Here is a 20,345-nt window from a genome sequence, read left to right as displayed (position 1 = left end):
TGACTATCAATTGCTGCAGTTGGAAAAAAAACCCAAAACTAAAATTAAGTCTTGCCCTGAATCTAACTAACTTTAGTCTAACTAACTTCTAGTTCCCAAAATGGCAGAGAAATAGGTGTCCTAATCCTGAGCTTTGAAATAAAATTACATAAAAGATTTTAACTGTTTCTAACAGAAGAATTTTGGTGTGAGAAGCAATCAGGGAATGACTCATGTTTTGCTATTTAATATGGACATAAATCCTCCCCCTCAAAAAGCTCAGTTACAATTTCAGCAGTGAAAATGGCATCTTTTCTGTTTCTCCCTTTAAAGACAGGATTTTTATCTCCAAGCCTGCCCAACAATGTAAGCAATATTATCATACAAAAAAGTGTATTAAAGTAGATGCCTTTCACATTTCTCCTTTACATATGTTTTTTTCTGCTAGAAACATTACAATCAATCCCTATTTACAACACAAATATAATTAGCATGTTTAAAGCATTTTCTGTCTGTTCCTAGTTGAGACTTTCAATATACTCTTGGTAACAGAAGTTACCAAGCAATTTCACTAAGGAGGAAGGGAAAAAAGCCAGTGCAGACACTTTAGAAAATCTGACCACAAGCTGGTCAGCTGCACTTCTCATGCAGCACAGACAGTAAATCATCGCATTTTGTAGGCATAAACTACTGCAAGCAAAATGCAATGGTTTTATTGAGTGCAACATCAGTTTTGCGGTGTAGCTCTGTTAATATCAATTGTATTATAAAATGCATTGGTCCACCTGGAATCCAGCTTTCCTGGTCTATTCCAACTGGTAAAGAGAAATGCTTTGGAATTAAACAACCAGCTTTGAACAGCCTTTATTTAATCGTAGCATAAGCTGGTAGCTCCAGTGCTTAATGTTGTTCTTTGCTGTTCAACAATAGCCATGGGGATGCTGCAGGGGTGGGGAGAGGGAGAAGCAAATTGATGCCTACCTAAATTAATTTACTGGTTTTACTTCAAAAAATGTTATATTTTTACTAGATGCATAATTGAAAATTGGGACACAAAGCTACTCCGATAAACAAAAAAAACCCCAAGTCCTCCAAGATTTTCTGCTTATACCTCTTCTCTTGGACTATCACATAAAACCCTGTGGAAACTTATGTAATTTTATTTAAAGTTGCATTGCTTCGCCATTTAAAAAACTAAAAAAAAATTATATCATTCTGATTTAAGATAGACTGGGGAAAGAAAAAAATACTTTTTGTTTTCCCCCAACAATCAAATAGGAGATTTAACTCTAAAAACTTATGAGAAAAATTCCCTAGGAAAAAATACCCTATTAGTCTATTTCCAAAGTTAGAAGTATTCTCTAAAACTGGATGAGTCTTGAAAAACAGATAAGGAAAAGAAGAATACATAAATTACTTTTTTTCCCTATTAGAAAGAATGTAGGGACTGCAGCCTTTCTTCACCATTACACATTATACTGGCTTAGCAATGTGGGTCATCTTCACTCATAGAATCTTACAAACACTGTCAGTTTAAAAAAAAAATCTGAAGTCTTACAACAAACCTCTGTTACTATACTCAGCTTGGACTCACACACACTTAAAATGATGCAATTCCATTCATGCCAGTTCATCTATCCCTGCTTACACACAGCCTACATCTAACTTTCTTATAGTAAATTCAAAAACAAGTAGAAGAACGTGAAAGTAGGCATTACATAGAAACACTGAGGCCAAATTCACACTGTAGCATGTTTCTGTAAACAGAGCAACTGCAATTTTGGAATCATGCAATGACTAAGAAAAACTGTCTTTGTGTAGTCTATTAGGAAAAGTAATATATAAGGGATAGAAGGGAAGACGTTTCCAACAACAGTTAATGAGTTCAGCAAAGCAGAACAATTACCCTTGGTCCTGCTCTGAATTGATATGACTGACAAGGAATGACTCAGCTACACTGTACATGAGAATTGTACACATTCCCAGCACCCACAGTCATGTAACATGGAATAAACAAAACTGCTGCTGGAACAACTGCTACCAAGATACAGGGACATATCCCAAGCCTGATATTTTTATTTCTTAACATTAACCCCTAATAGGGTAATGTTTTGCAAAGAGAAACATGCAGAAACATTTATTTGAATTTAAAAGAAGCTAAATGGAATAATTTAAATAAGAATACCTGCATCATCAAGAGTCCATTCAAATAATAACATGGTTGTGAAACATCTGGTACCTTCTGCTAGTGTAAAAGTACCAGGCAGCGGCAAAAAAGCCTCAGACAGATGTGTCCAGGAGATCTAGCAAAAGTTTTCAAGTGGTCCCTTTCTTCATTCAGTTTAAATATCACTCTTACATTAGAAAGACATTTTTCTTCTGTATACAAGGGTGGATAGGCTATGGGGAATTAGCATTCAAAGGCAAAGATTTCATCTTGTCAAAGTTTGGTTTTCAAAGCCTGCAAAGGATTCAGTTACTATTCAGACTGCAAAGACACATCCACAACCTGATCCAGGAAGGTGAAGATTCACTGTGGGGAAGGAGAGGAGACTCAAGATGTAAGAATGCCAGTGACACATTAATTCTCAAAGGGTGAATTTCAAGAAAACCTCAGTTATGAACAATTTCCATCAATGTGCTTTTGTATTACTGGTGTTTTTTAAAAAAATCTTTCTCTGAGGACATAACTGTCTTTGGCTAGAACTTTTGCCAGTTCTGGCCTCAGTTTTTGAATCTGAAGTGACCTTCTTATTCAGGTACAGAGCCCTACAACTGTGTATAATTAAAACAGTTGGTTCTTTAGCTGTAATATGGGTTTTGCCAGACTATGTCAATAGAAACCCTTGCTATAGAAATCACTACAATTTCCTTTTCTGTTTGTCCTCAAGAACTAAACAGAACTTCTGTTATACAAAAAACTGCCCCTAAAAGATTAAATAAGATGTTCCTACCAATGTTGGAGAACTTCTCAGAGAATAATGTAGACCTCTTTGAGTTGCTTAGTCTCAAGGACTGTCTACATTCCCATTCTGTCTTCACTATTAAAAAATTTCTGTCTAAGTGATTAAATTATCCTCGTTTTGTTTCCTGTGACATAAAGCTTTGGGCTCCAAGGCTTGACAAAATCCAGGGTAACTCAGTGTTGGCATTTAGAGTACCAGCTGGTGGAACAAGGAAAAAAACATTAATATTACTAAAGTTAACTCTAAAAATAGCTAAATGAACTATTATACAAGTTTACCCCAGAGAGCAGGATTAATTTTAAATCTCAACAAAGCTATTTCTTGTCTTGTTCCAAATTCTTCTGTCACAGCATATCTGCAAAGGCACAGATACAGGCCCAAGACTGCAATCCTAGTTCCTGAAGTCCTAAAATTATAATCAGAATTTCACCTCAGTAAAACAACTTCACATAAAGCTTACAGTGTAGCAATATGAACCAATATATAGTGGAGTTCTATCCACCTTGCTTTGCAGAGATTCAGAAAAGCTTTCAAACAGCCCTGAATGCAAAAATACAGAGTGTATCAGCATATCAGCACTAAGGGTCACTCTTCTGAAGAGTTTCAGAGTACTCGGATGTTTTGGGACAGGTAGTGGTGTATGCTACTAACCTGCTTTTAGGGAAAGAGTGGCTGAATCAGTACTAACTGCTGCTTCTTCTTTGTGTTAGCAACATAAGGAGTCAGAGTGCAGGGCCACAGAAGCATCACATCATGACATGTGAAGGGCTTCCAATGCCTACAACAAAGTAGTCCTCAAAACACCAAAGGAATTTGCAAGAAAGACACATTCAGTAAATAAGGAATTGGTTGGATGTTTACATTTAGAGGATAGTGGTCATTGTCTCAGAGTCTCTATGGACATCAGTGATGAGTGGTGTCCCTGAGAGATCCATACTGGAACCAGTGTCATTCAGTACCAGTGTCATTAATGGTACAGACAAAAGGATTGAGTGCTGCTTCAGCAAGTCTGCCACCAACACCAAGCTGAGCTTTGCTAGAACATCATGAGGTTTAACAATACCAAGTGCTAGGTGCTACACCTGGGTCAGGGCAAACCCTGGTATCAATACAGGCCAGGGGAGGAACAGATCAGAGCAGCCCTGCTGGGAAAAATTTGGGAGTGTTTGTGGGAGAGAGGCTGGATGTGAGCTGTGCAATAGCCCAGAGAGCCAATTGTCTCCTGGGCTGTATCCAAAGCAGTGTGGCTAGCAAGGCAACATGATTCTGTCCCTCTACCCTGCTCTCATCAGACCCAACCTGGAGTGCTGAATGAGGTTTCCTTAGTAGAGAAAGGACATCAACATGCTTGAAGAAGAAGGGAAACAAAGACCCTGTCCAGAGGAGGGTCACAATGACAACTAAAGGGATAGAGCACCTCTCCTGGGAGGAAAGGCTGAGAGAATTGGGATTGTTCAGACTGGAGAAGAGAGCAGCCTCTTACAGAAGCCCTACAGTACCTAAGGGAATCCCTACAGGAAAGCTGAAAAAAAGACTTCTTACAAGGCCTTGTTATACAAACAACAACTGATACTTTCTATCCTCTGCTCATTTAAACCAGTACTTAACTTCACCGATTCAAAGTATACATTCAAAATTAGAGTAACAAGAACTAAATCTGGTTTGCTATTGATAGGAGAGTCATCTACCAGCTGTGACTTCTTGTTTATGCTCCCATTTATAGCAGCATGAGCAGTTGCATTTTATTGCACACTTCGTTGGAAGCAACCATCTGAAAATTTTGTTAGAATTAGAATGTATTCCCTAATCTGACTGTGAGATTGTATGGCTGCAACAGCATCAGTGCTGGTAATTTATCAGTAATATGCAGTCACATAATGAAAGGAGAGGTGAGCTCCTCTCTGATATCAGGAAAGCTTCTTTCATCTTAACTTGACTGTAAAACCAGACACCAGGAAACCATAGCTTCATAAATACCATAAGCCAGGCAAAGTTTCAAGCATTTCACCCGTTTCCCAAGCACTATTCCATGCTGCTATTCAATTCTTTTGCACTGGCACAGGTCTTCTTTAAAGTATACAAAGTCCTGGACCACACAGTTGATCAGTTTTAAAATTAAGCATAATTTTCAGGGTTTGCCTCAGATAAAGTCCTCAGTGTGCTGTGCAGGCAAAAGGGCAAACATAGTTCAAACACTAGACTAGGGAGAGGACTGGCACTGCCATCTTCCTGCACTGTAGCCTGAGAAAGAAAACTGAAATTTTTCTCTCTCCTTTTTTTTTTAATGCTTCTCAATGCACTACATGAACTCTGCTCTAGGTATTTACAGCTGGCTCCTCAGCTGCAGTTTCAACTCAGCAAATATGACTAACAGAAGTATTTGCACCAATCTAAATTTAAATAAAAGTATGTGACTTAGCAACACTTTAGGAGTCTACAGGTACACCTTTTACTTTAAGGTGAAAGAATCAATTAGTTTATTTGTATAACATATTTAAGGTCAAACAAATTGTTCATCTGCCCAACTAGGTGAATCAGAATGAAACTTTTATCATAAGTTGCAATTTGAAAAATAAAGGATGGGGAAAATGAAGAAATACTTTTTACGTTAATATCTACAGCTTGACAGGACAGATGGAAGAACTATTTTCCAATATGCTGAGCACTACAGCTGGATTGTTCAGTATACCATGTATGCATCAGAACCATAAATTGTATAAGTAGAATAGAGTAGCCAGTTTTCATGATTATGTAACACACAGAAAAAAAAATGATACAATGCAGAAAATCGGCTCCTAAAGTTACACGTAAATGAAAGCTTTCATTTAAAATCAAATTACTTTAAAGTGATTTGCCTGCACCTACTGAAAAATTAAACTTTCCAAAACTAACACCATCACTAAAAACCAGACAAAAAAAAAAAAACCACAAACTTTTAAAAAGTAGTGGTTTTAACATTCACAATCAACAACATATAATGCATTTAAATATGTTCAGAATTTGAGAATGCTCTAGCTAATCAAGGATACCTTGTACAATAAAGTACAACTTTTTCTTGTTGCTGTGGCCTTTTCAAGTCACCATAACTTTAGAGACATTGAATTCTTTCCAGTCTAGGTAGAGTATCTATTGTGTCTTCAAAAACTGTGTTAAATGCTTTAGAAAGGGGTTCTGCTGTTTTCTACACTGATAGATAGGATCTCCCCAAAAACAATGGTTTTGTTCCCAAAAGGGTGAATAATTCAGTCTTCCACCTTGATAACTCATTATTACTGTGTTATTTTGAGTAAGACACAAATGTCAAGGTCTGAAAGTTTTAACACTAAGCAGGCACAAATGAGAAAAAAAAGTAGCTGAATACAAAATCACACAGTACACACAACAATGTAAAAGCCCTAGGGAAATCTATAAGAAAAGTCCCCAGAAAACAAACCACCCTGCAGTGCACATGCCAGTAAACATCCAGAACCAGATTCTCATCAGGCAAAGAATACCTACTTTGAGCTGTATACCATAAAAGAGTGAGCTACGGTAAGACAAATTAATATAAGTAATAACACAAATCAAGCATCAGAAAACATGGAAACTAATTACAGGCAAAAATCCATAGCATGAATAAAAATTATTGTCCCTGAGCTGCTTATTGCCACTGGCCTGGTAGAGGCCACGATACCCTGAGGTGGAATGCAAACTATTCAGTTGCTTCAGTGTGGTCCAGCAGCTTCTCTTAATCTGCTGATGGTTTTATGATAAGCCATCAATCTTGACGCTGACTTGGTTGAGACACACAGCTGTTTTGCTGTCTTTGCTCTTCTGTTGGGCCAGCATCATGCAAAGTACAGACAGAATACAACTCTTAAGTGATTCCTGTTAAGGCTCCAGAAACCACCAAACACACAAGCTGAAGCTGTAATACATAGATCTGAGACACCCAAATGCCCCTCCCTCCCTACGTCCCTAAACCCATTTGGTTTCAATGAGAAGTTCATAAACATCCCTGACAGTCTGGTCTAAGGAAGCCCAGTTCCTCTATCACAATCAAGGTTAAATGAGATTAAAATAAATTACAGTCCACTTTATTACCACGTTCTTATTAAATTAGAACTTGCTCTGTCTAATTGCAGAATGTTACCTAATTAAAACGGAGTAATCTGGGCATCAGTGATTCAAAGCAGAAGTTCACTTCCACTCAAATCATATTAAAATAACCCTAGGCACCAGGAGAGCTACTACATCCTCTCCTTTTGCTTGCAGAACTGTTTCTATATCCACATGATGTAGCAAATCAAAGAGTTGCTTTATCTGAAAATCAATGCGACTAGAAATTATCAGCTTTACCTAGATTTTCTTATCAATCTACCTCTTTACATAGTTATGTGAAAAATACTATTAGCACAAAAGGGGAGACTGAAAGCAAAGACATTCACTAGAAATAATAATGAGAGAGATTAACGTTTCAGGATTATCAAAATTACAATTATCACTTTAGAATGTGAAACTAAATTATGATAGGCAACAACAAAAAAAACAATTACAATGAAATCATGTCTCTATGGAACTGAGATCTCACACAAGATCAATCTATCAATGTACTCACCACATGCTAAAAACATTTGTAGGTCTACAATTACATTATACTTAAGTGAACACAATGAACAGCAATTTACAAAATCTGTGACCATACATCATGGCTAGACACAGACAAGGCACTGTGGAAATACAAAATAATCATTAGATGGTTACAAATACATACCAGATGAGCAAAGCAAACTTTACAATTAATTAAATTAACTTTACAATATCAAGTAAAAGTCCACACCAGAAACTCTATGGTACTACTGGCAATTGAGAAGCAAAGAACACAAGAAGTGAAAACAGAAGAATAATTGATGAAAGTCTGAGAGTTGGAAAATTAATACCTTCTCCCATATACAGTAAGTGAGAATCAGTCAGTAGGGGAAAAAAAGAAAATCTCTCCAACTTGGATCTCAATGTAGCCATTTTCAGGCTACTATAGTAAAGACTTCAGGAGCAGAAATCTTCTATAAACAAGTATCTAACAAACATACAACAACTCTGCATATAAGAAAATCCAAGTTCAAGAGTGGGGAGGAGAAGTTGTGGACAGGTTTTAGAAGGAAAGGATGTGAAAAGAGAAGAAAGTGGTTGAGGTTTTTTGTTCAGAATGAAAGCCTTTAAAATGTGAAGACTCTTTCTGAACTTTCCCAGAAAATCACTAGTAAACATTAGCTTCACTATAGCATACAAAGGTTTTACCCATTACTAATCAGTTCCATTGCACTGTACAAGAAACACTGAAGATACCCACCTTAGTAAATTGAAAATCTTCAACTTGCAGATTAGGGCGAAATAAGTAAATGACCATACAAAAGACATTGTGACAAAAACAGTACTTTGATGTTACCTGTAGATATTTAAGATCTGCTTCCTATTATTGTATATTTTTAATGTATATGGAGATAACACCATCCTTTCCAAATGGGACACAACAGAGGTGTCATTAACAGTTTGTTTCAATCTCAGCAAAGCTATTTCTATAGACAGATTTTCAGAAAAGGCAGTGGCTTTTTGGGTAAGATCAAGATTAGTCCCATGTAAGGAATAACCTGAAGGACAGTGAATAATGCATCTGTGTGAGAAAATGAGGCATGGAAAGACTGGACTGACATTACTATCAAACAGCAATAGGCAGGCATATTGTATCTAAATAGACGAAAAATTCCTGACAAGCCAAAAGTACATACTCTTGTACATTATATAAAAGGTACTACTAGGTTACAGGCAGCTTTTCAACTCTGCTTTTACTCCACTCAGTACAAGGACAGCAAGATGCTACTCAACAGCACCAGCTGCCACTGGATGACTGTATTAACATACATGCACAGTAAAACTAGCTCACAAAAAGCCTACCAAGCAGAGTTGAAGGTACCTTTCAGCAATGAGAACAATGCAGAGGGAAAAATGAATGCTTCATTAAAAGAAAAAGAACGTTATGTCTCAAACAGCTGCTCCAGTAGAAAAAATCAGATAAAGATGTCAGGGGAAGGTCAAGGCCAGGTTGAAAAGCAATTGATAAGATGAAAGACATGAAGTGGAACCTTTTGCCACTTAAAAAGGCAATGATCTAGTTAGGACATATATGCTGGAAATGTGATGTTTAACCAGAAAAAGAGCAAAGAAATTTGCTGCCACATTGGAAAAGAAAAAAAAATTACCTATGCTGGTTGTTGTGAGGTAAAACCCAGGATGGATACACATCCTTTCAGTGATATGTACCACTAGCAAACTGTTTCCTCCAAATTTCCCTACAGTCAACAGACTGCTTTGATTACAGCAACTAAGAGCACAGCAAGTTTTAAAATCCTCTATTTAGTAAATTTCAGCATAAAAAAATACCCAAACCATAAACAGAAGTCAGTATCAAAAGCAGTATCAGTGGACAAAAATTATAACTTACAGATAATGCCATGCACCCTACAAAGAGAAAACTGTATCACCAAGAATATCTATTCTAAATACTGAGCGCAGGCATAGACTAGAAAAGCACTTAAAATAGCAGAATAAGCAAACTGAGAGGGAGCTGCAGCTGGTTCTCCAATTATCAGGTATTGTTTAAAAATGCATATTCAACTCAAAATTCCCCAGAACATTTGTACTCTCAAAGATGACTTATACAGTAGTTGAAAGATTCATACTTTAAACTACCAAATTTAAAGAATTCAAATAGCTGCAAATAAATACTTTCAATAAGAAGGAGGTAAGATGATGAAAACCAGATCAGAGGGAAGTATTAACACAGTATTAACCACAGTAATTTCTAAGGACTATAGAACTAATGTCTCAAGTTTTCTCATCTGAAAGTTCAAACACACACAGGATGCTAGAACAGCTCTGTTACCAGCCTCTTTTAACTGCCCATGAGTGAGTATTTGCTTGGTGTGAGTATGAACTCCCTGAATTATTGGTATTAATAACATTAGCACTCAGGGAATCTTGCAAAATCAACTGCAGGGGAAAAGATGATTAAGTACAACTCTGTGCTGGTGAGGAACATATTAAAAGCTCAGAAATTCTTATACATGTACATTCTTATAGAGACACCCCATTATAGGGTGATTTTTTTGTAAATTACAGTACCTACTTTCATTTTGCCTATATGCTTAACATAGTTGAAGGTAGAAGAACTACTAATAGACAGAAAATTAAAGGAGTGAAGAGTAAAACACTAAAAAAGCTGTATGTAAACACAATGATCAGCAATATTTCACAGGAACATTTTAGGAAATACCTGAGTAGATAAACAGCCCTTTCAATATCACTGAGGTCTTCATCAACTGTCAATCTTTCTATTTCTTCTGGTGTCTGTCAAGTGTGAAATAGAGATTATGAGTTTACAATGCCTGACTACTTCACTGTTTTAATCTTAAAACAACCCATTTCTCCCCACACATACAGGGTTAGCTTCATGAGTAATTTGAATTTATTCATGAAACCTCAAGCCAACATTTCAAATTCAATCAAATAAATCTTTCACCAGGAAAAGATGGAATGTCAGAGAAGTACAGTTTCAAGTCAGACACTATCACTATTAAACAAGTGGCATATAATTTAATCTAAAGACCCAAGCTAGTCTATTTGTTCCCATCTTCACATTCTTATGCTGAAAACATCAAATCCCTGCTATATAGAATTCGAGATTGTTTATTCTAAAATGACTGACAACAATGTTTCATATCCTGGTGCTATTAAAAAAAAAAACAAAAAAAAAACAAAAAAAACAAACAAACAAAAAAAACCAAACAACCAATCAGACAAATAAACCCAAACAAACGCCAAAAAAACGTTCTATTCACTTATTTTCCGTAATTAAAACACACCAAATTTTAAATGGATTTTAAAGCATGGTTCTCTTCCGAGGTATATACCTTCAGGCTCCTGCGTACTGGCCTCTCTATAATAGTTAGTTCCTGCAGGTCTTCTATGTATCCAAAAAGACTGCTATGACTAAAATCCATTTTGGAGAAGATTATTGGGCGCATGTAACAACTAAAGCCTTCGGCAGCCGACGCTGTCCGCGAGCCTCACATCGCAGCGAGGGCGGCCGGAGCGGAGCCCCGGGGCGCTCCCGCGGCCGGCGCCAGCCCCGGCTCGGCGCGCACACTGCGGCAGCGCCGCCGGCCGCCTCCCCCGCCCAGCCTCCTGCCGGCAAACTTTCCGCTCCGCCCGGGCGGGCAGGCGGCGGGGCCGGCGCCCGCAGCCCCGAGAGCCCGCTGCGGCCGCTGGTGCCTCGGCGGGCGGGAGTTTCGAGCCAAGTTTGCCCTCGTCGCTGGCCACCGCTGTCCGCAGCGAGGGCGCGGGGACCGGAGCGCCCCCGGGCGCCAGAAGGGTCGGCCGGAGCCCTGGGCTGCGGGCTCGCTCCTCACCGGTGCGGCAGGAGGGCAGGGCAGGGCGCGGAGCGGAGCGAAACAGCCCCGCCGCGGCGCCCGGGTGCCGCCTCTCCGCCCGCCCGGGAGGAGGGACGGTCGCTGCGGTGCAGTGACGCTCCCCGCCCCCGTCCCACGGCGCAGCCCCTCGGCTCCCTCCCCGGGTGGGCGCCGCAGCCCACGGCCGGGCCAGCCCCAGCCCTGCCGAGCCGGTCTCCGGGGCAACGCGGCGCTACCGCGGCCTCCGCGGGCAGGGCAGGGCAGGGCAGGGCAGGGCAGGGCCGGGCGTGGCAGCGGCGGAACGCGCGGAGGCGCGGCCCCCTCAGCGCCCGGCCCCGCGGGGCTCCCCCGCGCACGGCGGCAGGGCCTCGGCCGCTGCTCCTCGACACCTCCCGTGCGGGGCACCGCGTTCCAAGCCAGGGCGCTGAGACCCCCACCAGTGCGGCCCGTCTCACAGCTGTGTGAAATCAAATTACACCGGGGAAACTGAAAACAAGTGCTGTTTTTAATGAAAAGTCCAAAACAGGTTCCTCCCCAATGAACGCTTTTACATTAATGCATTAAAAAAAAAAAAAAATACTTCTTTGGCAGTAAACTGTGAAATTCTGATGAAGACATCACACCCTTCATAAACTCTTATTCTTCACCTTTTGCATTCTAGACGCAGGTTACGCACCACTCACACAGCAGCAGCGCAGATCCCCATACCGATAATTTTCCTGATATATGCAATTAGGCCTTGGATGCCTAATTGGCATTGGATTGGCTCACAAATGTGGATAGCCTTGGGGGTTGAAGAGAGAGTACTTTTTTCAAAATAAATGTATGCTAATTACCTCTGATTCATATACAAATAAGCATGGATAATTTATAAAAACTTAGTAAGAAAGCTTCTTTTGGGGATGCAAAATGCATACAGGACAAGAATTATCATACAGAGTTAGACTCAGCATTTAATGATGCAAGTAATTCACCAGACCTCTAGACAGTGGCCTTTGCAGTGTTTATATGAACACATCAGTCATACTCAGACCAGGAATTAAAAAACCTGTAAATATTTCACAAGGGCTTATTTGAGGGGGTGCAATGTCTTTTTATACTTGTGAAATGCCCACGTGACCAAATGAGTTTTGTTGATGAAAGATTATAAGTAATACCAGAAACCGTAATGATTATATGATACTACGTAATATATTGCCCAGAATTTTATTAATTTTTATTCTATACCTCAGCTTTTATCTAGCAAAAAATAACCCTTGTCCCCTATGTGTTACTTCTCTGTCTACCAGTTAGGCCAAATCCTGTGCTCGAATAAACTAGTAAAATATTAAAAAATTAGAGGATCTCCATTAATTTCAAATGTACAACAGAACTATTAGCAGGAAAATCTAATCCAATATACATATAAATAATTAAAGTGTTATGTAATAGAAAATAAAACCATTTGGAATTTTCAAGGCAGGATGATGAATTAAAATGAGAAACACTTTTTTGAACATCTCCTTTGTTTAACCAGGGAGCATCATTAGACAAGAAATACAATAAATAGCTGTAACTGAACCTAAGTCCTCTTGGAGTAGGTAAGGAACTAGCTCTGTGAGAGGAAATGAAAAAAAGAGTTTTAGACAATGTTCCCTCCTCAAATATAGAATCCTGACATGGAGGTTTCTGCCAGTGACAAGTATTAGGAAAACATACTGAAATCCCAAACACAATTAATTAGGAAAATACTTTTGCAAGTACTTGCACAGATCAATACCAATAACCAGTCTATGCTTATTTCACCTTGCAAGTAATTCTCATGAATCAGAGATCTTCTGAGATCACAGGTATTTTCTTTTGAAGGCCTTGAACTAGGAACTCAATGCAGTTTTGAAAGAAGGAATTCCAGAATACAGTTTTAAAGACTGAAGAATACAGAGTTTAAATATGCAATTAGACTGATTTCTCATGTTATATTTTACATAAACTTTGTAAGTCACTAAGGAAGAGAGTTTTTTAAAAATGTGTAAACATTTAGAAACAAATCTCTTCCTTACTGCCTTTAAAAAACTGTTCTTCTAACTCAGTCCTCAGTACTGTCTTGCTCCCTGATTTTTTTTCTCCTGCTTTTGCAACATCTCTGAGGTTTGTTTTGGCATGTTTTGGCCCTTTGCACTGTGCCTCAGCTAATCCTGGTCCATTTTATCGTGGTCTCGTTCCATGCCATGTCACTCATATCATGCCCTCAAGGTACTGGAACAGTCCAGGAAAGACAGAGCAGACATGATTCCCATTAACTTTAAAATCTGTAGATATGTCAAAGATATCTACAAATATCCTGGAAATGTGAAAAGCAGAATACAAAAATATTTTTTTCACTGGATATAGTACTGGACTAGAATAAAGAACACAGAAGGAATTAAATAGAAACATATCTCATTGTGACACATACATTTGACAGAAAAAATGAAGCTTGCATATTTTGTTCCAAAACCACATACATAAAAATGAATTCCCTCTGATAGTAAACCTGCAGGCAAGTGGTCTCTCATTCTCATCTGTGATTAAAGTCACGTATGACTTCCCTTCCACTGCTGCTGCTCTCAGCTCCTCCCTTTTCCACTCCTCTCTTCTCTCAAATGAAACTCTACTCTCAGCTTCACTCTAACCTTGTCATAGCTATTGTATTAGAATCAAGAGCTATTTCATGCTGCTTTAGTGAAATCCCGAGTGAATTAGAGCCTTCATTTTAACACAGGGGCTATGTGACCTTGGATAGATAGTACCAGGCTGATTTGAAATAATCCTTCCTTGAGGAAGACAACTGCAGAGCACCTGGGAAAGTGGCACCCATACCTAGTGGAAGAAGAGAGAGATGTTATTCATTCCTTCAGAAAGACAACATACATAGAAGGAATTTGTACCTTCAGGTACTCTGACTCTACCTAAGGATTCTGGGGTGATTTGTCAGGTTGGACAGATGCACAGTTCTCCTTTACTACCCAGCAGTGAGGTGTCTGCCTTTTAGAAACTGCTCTGAAAAAGTTGTGTTTCTCACCATACCTGTTACACGTACCAAAAGAATCTACCTCTAAATTAAACTGTTCACAGAGAAATTGAAAACTTGTGAGGTCTCAGAATGTACTGCAATGCCTGAATCAGCTGAAATATGGAGGAACTGGTTTGGGGGATAAAGACATGCCAAGAAAAGCTTTCAGGCAAAACATGCGTGCTCCTGATTAAGAGCCAGAATTTTTCACACATCGCCAAACCAAAGAAGAAGGAAAAATTCAGCAAAATATTTTTTAATTATGTTGTGAAAAAAACCCACAAAAACAAAATCATTCTTAATTTCCTATTTTCCCTAATTTAATAGTCCAAAGAAAAATAAATACCACTTTAGAATGTACTCAATGTAGTTTATGCACTGTGTAATTACAATTCCGCTCAGGACTCAGCACCTGAACTGTGCAGAAGTTCAATTCAGAATTTTGTTTGTTCACCACCACTGAGAGACAGCCAAAGCTGCAGCAGCTGTCACTCACCACTCCAAATGAGCGACCTCTGACTGGAATTGGTTTTTACAGTCCACCATTCTCTTAAAAAATGCAATTTTGATGTTCAATCTAATCCCTTAGCCTTACAAAACAAGGTTGTTTTTATTCAATTTGTACTCCAAGTAAAAATGTAGTCATGAACAGTGGTTCTTCAGGAAATCTCTGTGTCAAGGCAAACATGTAACGAGAATAATAGAAAAGAAACATGCTCAAAAATAGGAATCTACTTCAGAACAATGCTTGGAATGTAGCATACCCAAACCTCAGTAGGAAAAAGATATTATTTAGTGTATTTTCCAGTTTGTTGCTAAGAAACTGTTGCTTCATTTCACTACTGTCATTTGCAGAAAAATTTTGATTGTTCTTTTGCCATTTTGGTCATCTCATTGTAACAGCTATATAAATAAATGGATTTTAAAGGGAAAAGCACTGGATTGTGTTCCATGTGCTTTCATCTGTAGCCTGGTCTCCCATATTCTTTCCTGTAACTTAATTCCCTCCAAAAAGATCTAAAAAATCAAATAGATTATTTTACGAGATCACAGAAAAGATCCTTAAATTTATTTTTATGTAACATATAAAATCTGTAATATCACAGTCATTGTGCTCACCCTGTCTTTCCCTGAGAACTAGTAATGTGCTCCTACAGTGTCTAATCTGCTGCCCTCTGTCCAAAAGTAGTTAAAAGCACATGCAAAAAGATAGACTAACAACAGAGAAAACAGAAAATGTTGTTTTTCTTCAAATCTTCCAGCTATTTGTATGATTTTTTTTACCTGGCAGTAGGACCTAATACCCAACTACTTTACAAAGTTTAAATGAATGATTTTCTACTGTAAAAACTGGCTCTGCTACATTCATAAGAGGAAGATGATGAGTCCAGTTCCTTCCTATGACAACCATGAACACTGTCACACTCATGTCAAATATTATATTAAAACTAACAAATTTTTGTCTTCAAGTATTCTTTACTCATTAGTTGTCATAGAAACTTAAGATTTCCTACATAAAATTACTGTTGGCGACTTTACCAAGTTTCTTCTTGTGCTAGAGTCCTTTACTTTATTCTTCCTTTCCTGGTATGTAAAGACTGCAGTCATATCTGCTCTAATCCTGGATTAAACCAGCTAACTCAGAATTTAGTTTTCACTCCTAAAACAGGCTCTTCATTCTCCTGAGCACCCTAGCAGTTCCCTTGGCGTCTGTTGCAGTTTGACTTCACCTCTCTTGAATTAAGGTGATCAGAATATAGTATTGAAAATAAAAAATATCTGGGAAATGCATCTTGCAAAGAATGAATAGCTATTGAAGAGTTAGTTTACCAAATATACTATATTGGCAGCTCACAGTTAATCTTGTGGTCAATTACTACTGTCATCCACAGTGACCAAAAATTAATTAAGCCCCATCTTAGTGGTATACATTCTCAGTATTAGCTTTAGCTGAATAGTGCTGTACTTTGGATAATACAATTCATCCAATTATACTGGTCCTCAAGGTCCTTTCAATCGGCCTTGATATCATAATTCCCCTCTGTTTTAATAACTGTGTCATCAGCAAATTTAATACTGTATCACAGTTATTCATTAAATAAGATTAGTCCACAAGACTTTAAGAAATGCAAGTAAACTCCATATAGCTGATGGGTTAATCTATCAATATACACAGAAATGTGCTCCCCCAAAAGAAACATACATTTCCCTTCCCCTTTAGCCAACTTCATTTCCCTTGAAGTTCTGTCCTATTCCTTTTCCCCCAATAATAATATTTTGAGGTTGTCCAAGATTACATGCACTTTATTTTTCTGCCCAGAAAACCCTCTTAAGGGACATGGCCTGATTTCCCATTTCCCCTTGGTTAACCAATACTGACTTTTATTTAATTTCCTGTTATCTTCATAACTTCCTTTAGCATTCTTCCTTCCTTTTTCCTTGAAAATACATTCTGAAGTATCTTCTGAAGTATCTACTGGATCTGACTACATTTGCAACCATTCCAAGTGTTTCTCTCATATTAAATGGAGTTGTCTTTGCTATTCTTCAATCACACAGAAAAATCTTCACCTTGAAAAATATGTACTTGAAAAAGTCTTTGCTACTACAACTAGAGTTAAACATGCCAGTACTCTTAAATCTCATGCTTACAGATTATCTTGTTCTCCTGGCTTTATGAACACATTAACTGAAGGAGGAGCATGCTGTCTTCACAGAGGTGAGGAAGAAATGCATTTGTGAAGATGGAAGAACAAACAGAGAAAAAGTAAAGAAAGGCAGCACAGGCAAAGTGGTATATATTTTCAAATGAGGCTTAACATCAGAGAGTTATTTTTTTCCATGGTGCTATGCCATAAGATCTTGTCAGTCCTAGAACAGTATTCCAGAACTTCTGAAAATGACAACAAAGGCCTTAAGCCAAAGAACCAAGCTTTACCTTGCCACTTCAGGACCAGGACAACAAGCCTCATCTGGCTGCATGACAGAAAAGAGAGAAGAGCACATTTTACAGTCTGCAAAGCACAGGAGGCATCAGGTCCCCCACTGGCCAGCAGCTGCACATTCTTCAGGTGCACAGTGCACTATGAGTATTAATATAAATCACAGTACGGGGACATTCTTTTGTTAGCAGAAATAGCTATCAAACTCAGTAATTAAGCACATACTGACATTCCTGCAAGAGACAAAAAAAAAAAAAAAAAAAAAAAAAAGAGAGAAACCAAAGAATTTGATTACTAAGTGAAAGCCTACGACAGTTGCTGACATGCACATTCAGCTGTTCCTGGTGCTGAATTCAGCTACATGAATCCCAAAATTAAAGGTCAAAACATTCTCTGGCTTAAGCTTTCTTAGGAGAAGTCTTCCATATTTTATAAAAAATCAAAATATTAATTGAAGAAACATATAATATCTATTATGTAATACTGCACAGTAGGGACCAAACCACAATCCCTGGGCTACTGATCTGCAGAAATGTAAATTCACAGCTGGGAAGAACATGATCTGTTACCAGGTAAAGTTCTGTAATGAGGACATCAAACCCTTCAAGTTCTCTTGGGCTCTCAGACAAGGCTTAAATACCTTGGAAACTACTGATAAAATAACAAAATATGCATGTACTGACATGAGTTATGCAAGCAAATGACATAATTCCTTAACTTATTAATACAGGTTATTATCTTCAATTCACAATTTCCTGGTATTTAAATAACTGCTGATCTAAAGAAGCCCTAGGGGGGTAAAGCAGACCTGTTTCATTTGTCATTTACAGTTTTACTAAGAGATCACTCTGCACTGGCAGTAATGGAATTGTATTTACCCAGAGTTTAACAGCTGACTCTCTGTTAGACACGAAGGTGAACTTCTCATTGACAAAGCCTTGTCACAACATACCAAAGCTGGGCCTCTTTCAGGTCACAAAGGCTCAGAAAGATTACCGTTACAAAGGCTTAGAAAGATTATTGTTACTGTAATACTAAGCAAATATTTAGTTCCCTTGGTTATCCCGTTTCAAAGCAACTCAAATAACCAATGGCCTGTAATTCAGTCCCTCAGTCTAGAATATAGAGCTCAGTACTGATCAAGAAGAAAACCAGCTGCACCCCTCACATTCTTAAAGAAAAAATCAGAATACTCCTATCTCCTGTAAAAACATGTGCACAATTACATTAGAAAGCACAATTCAACATAATTTGGCAAATTATTTCCATACTAAATCTTTCAGGACAAAGCTGGAAATTCTACAACTACAAAAGGACATGTAACTATACCTAGGAGTAACAGCGAAGAACTCTTCTGTCCAAGTTTTTTTCATTATTTTTATTCAGTGTCAGTGTTAAGTCAACCACACCAGAATTTCAGAGTAATCTGTTCCTTTTGCTTCTGCAAATTTACTTTTGCTTACATGCAATAAATAAGAAGAGAAAAAATGAAAAATATTATAAATAAGCTTTTTTGTCACTTGTTTTGAATCTAAACAACGTGTAGGGAAAAGTATTTTTAATGAAGGAATGCATGAAGAGTGCTGAGACCCCTCCTCAGGGCTGGCATGAGGATGCAGTCCCAGTTCCTGTTGGTGAGAGTCCTGTTGGCCATCGCTGCCTCCAGCTCAGTCCTACGTAAATAAGGTTTGATGGCTGTACTGTGAAAGGCACCATGTAAATGCAAACCACGCACACCAAGAATCTGAAAACTGAATCCTCTAAGTGCCCCAGAGCTGAGGCTGGGGGTTTTTGCCACGTGCCAAAGTCACTGCCTCAGCTCACAGGGCAGCAGTGCTCGCTGTGGTGGCAGAAGTGACACTGCTCCCTCCTGACTGGCAGCCTGACCTTCCCCTCTCTGCCAAAATCCACTCACCAGGAAAACTCCTGCAACATGTCCTCTCTGCCACAGAAAGAGCAATTTACTCACTGGGGTCTGTTCTACACACAAAAAACAGCAGCACTGTCTCCATCTCCACAGGCACACTGCCCTGGTATTTCTGTGTGGGAAGAACAGTATTTTACACATTTTTGGGGGGATTTCTAGTTATTTGAGACATGTTTACTGTGCACATCACAACACATATTTACAAGCAAGTAAACTCAAGGGTGTGTACATATTTCTGTCCAGACAAGCCCAGGAAAAATTCTGAGTAGTGCCAGAAAATACACTTAATCCTGATAATTAGACTATTAATAAACTACACTGATATATTTTGCATGAAATACACCATAAATTAATTACAGGTGAGTCCCTGCTCCCTGAACTCACTTCCTGACCATCACTGATTTAAATAAATCTTGTACAGAACATCAGGACCCAGCATCAAATCTCTATAGCCTCGCTCATGGAATATGAATTGAAAGAAACACCTTATTGTGCATGGTGATGTCATTAGCGATGACCACCTGGAACTGAAACTGTCACTGAAAATATTTAATATGCTTATTTCTGCCCTTGGTCCTAAGACATTTAAAAAATGGAAAAAGCTAGAGAAAACAATCCTCTGTTTTCCCATCTTCTCACAGAACCAGTAAAGTCCTCCAAACACCAAGCAGAAGAAACAATTGTAACTGCTGTTGCAATTGTACTTCAACCTGAAATTGTACTTCAACCTTCCCAGTCTCTATCACCTCCAAAGCTCCGGGCTTTTAACTCACTCTCCGTCTCATAGCAAGACGCTCTTCTGAACATCAGCCAACCTTTCAGAAGAAACAAAAACCTTCCATTATCATTCATGCCGTCCCCTTCCTAGGCTGCGAAGAGCCGGGATCACACAAGAGGAAAGAAGACCCTTGCCGTGACCTCGGCGGCGCTCGCTCTTTCCCTGGAGCTATTTGCAACACGTAACTCTGCCCGTACAAGGCATTAAAGTTAGCACCACGCGAACACCAAGGCTGAATAACAGATGTTTGTGGCTGCACGAGCAGCGCCGCTGACACC

General features: G+C 38.8%; 1 protein-coding gene across 5 annotated transcripts in view; it reads right to left on the bottom strand.

Annotated features, from left to right (window-relative positions):
- Nucleotides 1-20,344, bottom strand: part of PPP4R4 (protein phosphatase 4 regulatory subunit 4) — a 65,576-nt gene extending 45,232 nt beyond the window's left edge. For 4 of the 5 annotated variants that reach the window (XR_005953260.1, XM_041412576.1, XM_041412273.1 and 1 more), the window contains exons 1-2: nt 10,892-11,453; nt 10,255-10,328 (exon numbers count right to left, since the gene is read on the bottom strand). Coding sequence is in view for 3 of the 5 variants with exons in the window: in XM_041412576.1 (XP_041268510.1) it covers nt 10,255-10,328; nt 10,892-11,005 (188 nt within the window). In the remaining 2 variants the exon portion in view is untranslated. Of the gene's footprint in view, nt 1-10,254; nt 10,329-10,891; nt 11,454-20,062 lie in introns of those variants that run through there. The other variant, XM_041412447.1, reaches the window with a different exon arrangement.
- Between the last annotated feature and the right edge of the window lies 1 nt (nt 20,345).

Source organism: Onychostruthus taczanowskii, unplaced genomic scaffold (genome assembly GCF_017590055.1).
Source record: "Onychostruthus taczanowskii isolate IOZ18803 unplaced genomic scaffold, ASM1759005v1 scaffold1, whole genome shotgun sequence".
In the NCBI taxonomy this organism is placed as follows: domain Eukaryota; kingdom Metazoa; phylum Chordata; class Aves; order Passeriformes; family Passeridae; genus Onychostruthus; species Onychostruthus taczanowskii.
The sequence above is the reverse complement of the archived record's forward strand: the minus strand, read 5'-3'. Positions and strand labels throughout refer to the sequence as shown.